The sequence below is a fragment of the Arachis duranensis genome, chromosome 2 (assembly GCF_000817695.3).
Source record: "Arachis duranensis cultivar V14167 chromosome 2, aradu.V14167.gnm2.J7QH, whole genome shotgun sequence".
Lineage (NCBI taxonomy): Eukaryota > Viridiplantae > Streptophyta > Magnoliopsida > Fabales > Fabaceae > Arachis > Arachis duranensis.
Window position 1 is genome coordinate 4406241 of NC_029773.3, and position 9349 is coordinate 4415589.

Consider the following 9349-nt stretch of genomic DNA (forward strand, 5'->3'; position numbering starts at 1 on the left):
GACAAAGATAAAAAAAAAAAAGGTGATGAAGACACGTGTACCGCAAGAAATGCCTTGTCCCCACGAATCAGAGTCTAAACAAGCTACGATATTTGGATCCAACAGTGCCACGTGTCAAAGATGTGATTTTCCACCTTTGCTTTCAACAGAATTTTGACACGTACACTCACAAAAAATCAAGAAAATGCTCCAAACAAAGAAAAAGACGACGTAATGGGGGGTACTATGTTTTGACCCCAGTGATGTGGCGTCTTTTCATTGGTCGTTGCTTGACAGAGAGACAGATTCGTGTCTCTTGGGAACTTATTTGATTGGACAACAAATAATGTGTACATTTCTAACTCAATTCTTTTTTTATTGAAAAATATTTTTTTAAGGGGGTGCTTTGAATAATGATAACGAAATGGGGATGGGGAATTTTTTTTTCTTTAATTTTTTTTTACAATTTAAAAAAAAATGGAAAAGGAAAATATTCAAAGTGAATAATGAAAGAGGGGCACGTTGTGTGTAGCGACTGTTGGTGATAATGACTCAACCTAACCTCTCTATCTCTCTCGTACTCTGTCTTTGTCATTAGCCAAATTAATGAATGCTAGCCAGCGGCTCAATAATTTAGCTCAATCTTGTTACAAGTTTTGAGCTCTTTTCATTTTCAAAATTTTGGTCTATTTTATGGCGATAAACTCACAGAGTAGACAGAAATGCAAAAGCTCATAGTACAAATAAGATTGCAGTTGCAGTCAATTTACTCGTCCGCTTAAGTAAATAATAAGATAGAGTAAAATTTACATTCTTCCTAATTCTATTGGTGAATTTAATTTTTTTTAAATTTTATTTTATTTTACTTGTAAATTTAGAATTTCTTGATCTAGATTCTACCTACACCATACATTATTTTAATACAATATTTANAATAAAATAAAAAATATAAAATCAAGTCTAAATTAAAATTTAAAACAACAAAATAATAATAAAATTCATATTAAAATTACAAAAAATATAATTTTGATTTTCATCAATTTTATTATACATAAATAATATTTTTTAAGTACATATTATAATATATTAAGTGTGCAAATAAATTGAGTAGGATTAAATTTAAATTTGTATCTTATCTATAGTTCACTTCATTCTACTTTTAAGCTATTTTTGAAAAAATAATTTAAACAAAAATGATTATATTAAAAATAGCTTATAAATAAGTTATTTTGTGTTTGAATTTTTAGTTCTAAAAATATTTATTTTATAGAAATGTAATAAAAAATAATAACACTATGAGAGAAATCATTTTTTTTAATTTCTCTATAAACTCTTAAATAACTTCTTAAAAAATTACAATTTAATTTTAAAAATTGTACCCGATATTAGTACTACTCAACTCCAAAAAAAAAAAATTATTTTTAAAACTTTTTAAATGACCTAAATATCCACAGATTAGTATTACCAGACCTAAGTTTATAAAAATTGTGAGAACTATGAATGCAAATGGAATTATAGGAACTTGAAAAATACACAAAACGGTTAGAATACGAAAAAATTGGTCTTATCGATAACAATTCAATTCTAGAAATACTAACAGATTTAATGCATGATAGGACAATTTATAGGACTTGGAAGCATACTTGTTTTTAACAGAGAGCTTGAGACAACTAAAATATCTTAAAATGATCAAAATATATAACTTTGATATAATGTCAAATGAAATTTATGATAAGATTATATATACAATAAGAATTATCTATTTGTTATAATCCAAATATAATAATAAAATCAATCTAATATTAAAATAAACTAAATCAACATAAATTATATCTAAATATTATATTAATATATAATATATATCCTTAAACATACTCTTAACCTTAAAAAACCATGTGCAATAGGAGATGTTTTTCACACAAGCGGTTTTCCTAAAAACTTTCATAATTTATTATGATCTCGGTGACATTTAATTTGTTATATAATCTATCCATATGAGCAAAGTTTTGATTCAAATGGTCATTACTATATACATGTGTCATGTCATTAACAAAATACATCCATATTCTATACACAAATTAAACCCTTATAAGAAATGTGACATAAGTGCTAACGTATTGGTTCAATAGGCCATTAGGGTTATATTATTAATTTATTCAATAATCCTTCTAAGTGCTACTTCTATCAATAAATTATTATGCACGGTGGTTGTTTGATTCTATTTATTGAAGGGTTTATATGTGTCATTGATGCCCCTGCTCTGAGTCGAAGGCAATAATAAATGCCTATTTATATGAGGGTACTATTATTCAAATAAAGTGAAGATTCTCCAGTGAATCCCATCATATATAATTTATTAACATATTTATAAACTTATGTTAATTCATAAACACAACTACTTCAGGTCAAGCTATATGATATTTTCATTAATTATCACATTACATACTTTTTTCATTCTTAATTAAATGTTTTCTTTTGAAATTTTGTCTTTTTATAAATAATTGTCATTTTTAGGTTTAGTTTGTTAAATTTTTTTTTGGTTTTCCACGTTATGCCATAACCCGACAGGTCAAGGACTAATCTATCGCGGATCTGAGCTCCATTTAAGGGTTTGCCGCTAGCCAATGGGTTACTACATGCACAAGGCGGAATTCGAACCCTCGACACTTGCTTAAGCGGACGAGTGAGCTGACCACTCGACCAACCCAAGTTGGTTAATTTGTTAAAATTTTAGTTTTTCAAAAAATGTAGCAGCTATTTTTAACAAATCCAAATAAAAGTGTTTTTTAATAAGTACAAATAATAAAAATTAATTTGGTAAAATTATTTTAAACATTTAAAATAATTTTAGTAGACATAAATATAATATAGAGCAGATATTCATTAATATATATAAGGTTATATTAAATTATTTAATTTAAAAATATATATAAACTAATTTTAAAAAGTATTTTCATAGGTGCTTTTAAAGTATTTTTAATTTTTAAAATATGAAAATATAAGCTCGTAATAATTTGAACATGATGTAAAACATAAGATCCAAGCAGGTTAGTCAAAATGGTAAAGTGCATCTGGTTTTATATGCGATAAAAAAGTGCATTTAAAACTTAAATGTAAATTCTATCACACCGCTATAAAACCGGCTATACTTTATGGTAAAGAGTGTTGGGCGGCCAAAGGGGAGCACGAACATAAGTTGAGTGTGGCAGAGAGATGAACATGTTGAGATGGATGAGTGGTTATACGCGATTGGATAAAATAAGGAACGAAGATATAAGGACACCCATTGTGGAAAAGATGGTTAAATCGCGTCTTAGGTGGTTTGGACATGTGAGAAGAAGACCGATATAACACCCAGTCAGGAGGGTGGATGAGATGGAAGATGGACAAGGGGCGAAAGACAGAGGAAAACCTAAGAATATCATCTATCCATGAGGTGGTCAAACGAGATCTACATGTAAACAGTCTCTCTGTAGACATGATACATGACAGAGCGTAATGGCGTCGTTTGATTCATATAGCCGATCCCATCTAGAGAGACAAACTTTGTTGTTGTTGTTGTATCAAATATAAAATAGAATTAATACTCGGATTAATATTTGAAATTATACTCGCTCCTCAATCCTATGTCTAAAGTTTTAATTTATTTAATTTAGTCCTCAAACTTAATATTTGTGACTCATATTAGTTTCTAACTTTATTTTAGTCACAAAATCGATAACATAGTACTGAAATGGACTAATAACTGCCCTATTAAATTTTAACGACAGTTTAAAATGATAACTACAATTTTTTATCTCAATTTATTTTCTATAAAGCATTTGATAGAACCCTAATTCTAATTTCACTTAATGATTTTAAAGATTTTTTAGAGAGTAAATTAAGATAAAAAAATTTTAATTCTCATATTAAAAAATCATTAGAGTTCAACATGACGACCATCAATTTATCTTAATATGTTGTTAATGGTTTTGTAATAAAAACTTGACCAAGAACTAATATGAATCACTGTTGTCAAATTAAAAAAGCAAATAGAATAAATTAAAATTTTTAAATACCAATTTAAATATTAACTCTACAAAATATTAAAAAAATTCACCAAAAAGGACTGCTTACTAAATGAATGTAATATTAATTGGGTTTTCTCCAATAATCATATTCCTTAATAAGTGAGTGAAATACTTATCAAAGAGAGTAATTATTAATGGTAAAAGTAATTTTATAAATTAATTTTAATTTTTATAACTTTAATATACTCACATCATCATTTCCTTAAGTAAAGTAAATATTTAAAAGTAAACGCTTAATTAAGGATAGATTATATATATATGCATGTAATCATGTATTAATGTATGTATGTATAACTTAATAAGTAAGTGATGTAAACTATGCAAAATACTTTATTACTGCAATTTATAAAGTAAAATCAAATTAAAAGTGAAAAGACCTGGCCATATAATTCTTTAACCTGACCTACCATAAACTTTATTTATCTATTTAATTACACTATAAAGTTTCCACGATTTCCACACTATAAGCGCAAACATAATTTTATAATGTATTTAAACATTCTTATTATACCCCTAAAACACATGCATCATCATTATGTTAAGAAAAGGCTTTAGCCTTGAAAATTTTAAAATGAATGAATAAAATAAAACTTGACTAAACCCGTAAGTTTAATTTTCCGAAAGCACATACCAGTTGTTCATATATATATATATATATATATCCTTTTATAATAACAAACTATTGATAGTCTAATATATTGTGAAAGAAAGATGGTACCATTTAAAATTATTAAATTGACAATAATTATTGTTGAACTAATATTTATTTAATATAACATGAAAGTTTCAGTTATTAACGTGAATCATGTAAACCGATTACAGATTATCAACGACAAAACCTTGAAGCTAAAAAGGATGATGACAGTGATAGTGACCAAAATGAATATTAAATGCTGCATTCTCACTCACATAAATCATTAAAAATGTGGTTAAAATAAGAGAAATAATTAAGAGTAGCACTTGTAATAAGTTGAAAAGTGAAATGTGATCACACATTTTTAAATATATATATCATAGAGTGTAGGTGAATTAAATCAATTTTTCCTTAAATATCTTTGATTTAATTTTTTTTTATTTTTATTTTATCTTAGCTCTAAAAATAAAATTGTACCCCTTATTCCGATTTAAATAAGTGTCTAATTTTAAATTCTTATTTTATAACATATAAGTATTCATCTAAACAATTAGATTAATTTTCACTAATAACTTTATTAAATAAATGAAAATTATAAGAATAATATGAAAGTTAGTAAGGATAATATACCTTTTACTTTTAAAAATAAATAAAAATTCTAACAGATTCTCCTAATTTCTAAATCAAGAAAGTTTTGACATTTTTACGTTTTATTTTTCAAAAAATTATATACTTAAATTTTTTTACTCATTTAACAATTAGAAAGATAATTAAGACAATAAAATTAGAACTTTCAATTAATATTTTTTTAATGCATGTGTATGGTTATAATTGCACAATTATTTACAATATAAGGAAATAGTTAAGTCCTTATAATAATTTATTGTTACAAAATTTTTTATTTGAATTGAATAATACAAAATCAGATAGTAAGTTACTGAACTATATAAAGTTTTTTTTTTAAATTAAGGATTTGATTATAAAATTTTATTTAATATAAAAAATTACCTAAAAAAAGTATATTATAAAAACCCAACTATATATATAATTAAGCCTACATATATAGTATATATCTATTTTATAATTGAAGCATCAAGCAAGCTTCTTTGAGCCAAGCCAAACAAGCATAGAGAATAGAGAGATATGGCTTAGTGTTTATCTCAAAAGTTAACCAAAAAAGAAAGAGTATACATTGATATAGATACATAAACATGAGAAAGAGATAAGAAAAAAGGGGGAACATATGTAATATTCACTAGGCACAGGTGGAATTGCACTTTCTTTTTTCTTGTGTTCCATAAACAGTACCATATTTTCAAATCTTTGGATATAAATTAAACCCTTATGAACTTGAGTTAGTTTCATTCTGACCCCAAAATACTCCACCACAGATATATAGATATGATAGGAACACCAATAACCTAAGCCCAATTGATTGACTCACACATATATATCACTAGGCACACACTCCCATAACAAAAACAAAAAATTAAAAAATATCCCTCTCTAAATTCACCTATCTCTATTATATTATCCTTCATAAGGTTCTTGCACACCAGGTGTTTGACCAAATGGAATATGCAACATATTCATCAGCAGCAGAAGTTTGTGAAGGTATTGAAACTCCACCAGCACCAGCAGCATCATCTTCATCAATTTCATCCATGATGATTTGTAGGAAGAAGAAGAACAACAACAGCAACAATACAAGGAGGTTCAGTGATGATCAAATCAAGTCATTGGAATCAATATTTGAGACTGAGTCAAGGCTTGAGCCAAAGAAGAAGCTTCAACTTGCAAGGGAGCTTGGTTTGCAGCCAAGACAAGTTGCTATTTGGTTTCAGAACAAGAGAGCAAGGTGGAAGTCAAAGCAACTTGAGAGAGATTACACCATTCTCAGAAACAATTACAACAATTTGGCTTCAAGGTTTGAGTCACTCAAGAAGGAGAAACAAGCATTACTAATTCAGGTACTACTTTATAGTTTAGGAAAAGTTTCAAGTATTCCAGAAACATTGGTATTCTAATGATTTTAGTTGTTGATCTTAATTCATATATATATTGTTTATAATTGAGATTAAAAGGTTTAAAATAAACACTGCAATACTTGAAAATTTTCTTAAAGTTTATACTGTAGTATTTTCTATGATTTATGAAGATGTTGTTACAATGTTACTAGATGGATGGTTATTGTTGATAAAATTTAATTGGGATTTTGAAACAGTTGCAGAAGCTGAATGATCTAATACAGAAGCCATCAATGGAGAAGAAAACTCAGAGCATGGACAGTGAATCAGAAAATGGTGACACAACCAAGAGTGGTAGTGAACTTAAGGTCAAACCAATAAGCCAATCATCAATGGCAGCAAGATCATCAGAACATGCAGTTCTTTGTGGTGGTGGTGGTGGTGGTGCTCTTTCAGATGATGATACAAGCATCAAAGTTGAGTACTTTGGAAACTTGGAAGATGGGCTTGTGAATTTTGCTCATGATCATGGTGATGGGTCTTTGACATCACCAGAAGATTGGGGTCATTTTGATTCTGATGATCTTTTAGGCCAATCAACCAGTGATTACCAATGGTGGGACTTTTGGTCCTGATGGAATTACAGCTTTGTGAAACCCTCGAGTTAACTCGTAAACTCTTCTCAGCTTATGATGTATTTAGCTTCCCAATTGAGTTCATGAGTTTGTGAGTCGAGTTTTTAGCCCTACGAATTCAGGTGAACTTTCGCGCTTGATTACTTTGATCCTGAAACATGAAACAGAACATGGGCAAAAAGGCACATTTTTTTTCTTTTGTAATTATCATATAATCATTATATACGAGCGTCTATAGGGGGAACTGAATTCACATGTTCTTGTTTTCATCCACAATAATGTTCTCTAGGCTATTTTCATGCACATGTTCATATCAACCAATAATTTCAGCTTCTACTATGCATTTGAATTCTGCTATGAAATGATGAAGAATCATCCTATAGAGACTTTTAAGGATCTATTATATTGCAGCACAAACACACAATTTTTAAACAATGGTTGGTAATCAAATAATTAGTGTGTAGTTTTTAATTAATTGAATTCCTCCAAGAACCAGTTTTTGTAACTAAATTCTTAATGAAATGCTTATTTTAATGAAGTTATTATAGATGTTCATCCACAAGAAAAATATATTATTAGTACTAACAAACAAATTTCAATTGACTTCTAGAAGCATCTAGAGTCACAATATACATAAGATACTTTATTAGATCCAAACAAAACCAAAAACGTTATCTATAAACCAAAAATGTGATTTTTGCCACTAAATTATTGTACAATAAAACCTGCCCAAAAATTCACTTGGTAAAAAAATTGAAAAGTTAAAAAATTATCCATAGTCTTCAAGGAAAGCAACAAAAGATATCAAGATCCATGAATTAATACATCCATGTATATAAAAATTACAAAAATAAAATTGTAAAATCACTTTCTAAAAGATTTAAAACAAAGACAACTTAAATAATCTTGTGTGGTTATTAGAATTGAAAGTTGAAACATAAGAAAACTAGAATCATGCAACACATGCCCCAAACCCCACATTAAGGGGTGTGGAGAGAGTATATGAAAATAGCATTTGATTTTTGATTAATGAAAAGCATAGCTACCACAAACACATATCCTTCTCTCTCTCTTTCTTTGGGGTTATGAATTTGTCACGTCCATATAGAATAATGATTAAAAATTGTCCTAAATAATTGGTTGATATTGTTCTTGAATGCTAACATCAATTGGAGCTGGTTGTCTTCTCAAGAAATGTGGCATTCTTATGTTAGGCAAATACATCCAACACCAAAATAATAAGTCTATAGTATCGATATCTGAGTTCTCTTAAATAGTAATTTAGAAAATCTCGTTTATAAATAGAGGAAATGAACAAAAACAATTCTAGAAGTTCCAATAAATATAATAAAATAAAAAAATAAATTATTGTCTTAATTTTTAACTTTTAAAATATTATATTTTTATTTTAAATATTTTATTTCGTTTTATTTTAATTTTTTATTCTGTAAAAATTAAAATTTTTCTTCAAAATATACACTTTTTGCCATTATCTTCTTCTTTTAGATAGTGACAACGTCCTAATTAGATGAAAATATTTTTAGTTTTGAGAAGGAATAAAAATAGAAGAAAATAAAATATTTACGTAAAGAAAAATTTTGAATGTTAAAAATAAAATTAGAATTTAACTCCACCATTATAAACTAAAATAATATTTTACTCAATATACTATGACCAATTGAGTATAAATTTAAATAAGGAATCTATAGTGACTATTATTATAATGATTACGATGGATATATAATTTTGACAATATATGAAAAATAGATTTAATTATTCTATTAGTCTCTATAATTTTATCAAATTTACAATTAAATTTTTATATTTTTTCTTTCAGTTGGATTTCTACACCACTTTTAATTTCGTAATTAGATTCTTTTTGTGTTAAAAATATTAAAATTAATGGAATATTTCTTTCAAAAAACATGTAGTCAAAGATCTAATTAGATTCTTAATTATGGATACCTTCAATTTTACAAAAAAATTTTCGTTAACTCTAATATTTTTTACATTAATAAAAACCTAATTACAAAATTAAAAAAATATAAACATCCAATTGAACGA

The 9349-nt window shown here is 27.0% G+C and overlaps 1 protein-coding gene across 1 annotated transcript; it reads left to right on the forward strand.

Moving 5' to 3' along the window:
• Positions 1-5866: 5866 nt before the first annotated feature.
• Positions 5867-7619, forward strand: LOC107472916 (homeobox-leucine zipper protein ATHB-12). The gene is made up of 2 exons (XM_016092440.3): positions 5867-6653; positions 6908-7619. Exons 1-2 carry the CDS (start codon positions 6255-6257, stop codon positions 7283-7285), a joined length of 777 nt encoding a protein of 258 aa, XP_015947926.1. The 5' UTR covers positions 5867-6254; the 3' UTR covers positions 7286-7619.
• The last annotated feature ends 1730 nt before the right edge of the window (positions 7620-9349 follow it).

What these genes read in the sequence shown, in the direction of transcription:
- LOC107472916 (XM_016092440.3), top strand. Translation starts at nt 6,255, where the DNA reads ATGGAATATGCAACATATTCATCAGCAGCAGAAGTTTGTGAAGGTATT. An exon ending in AACAAGCATTACTAATTCAG is followed by an intron (nt 6,654 to 6,907) that starts GTACTACTTTAT and finishes ATTTTGAAACAG; the next exon opens with TTGCAGAAGCTGAATGATCT.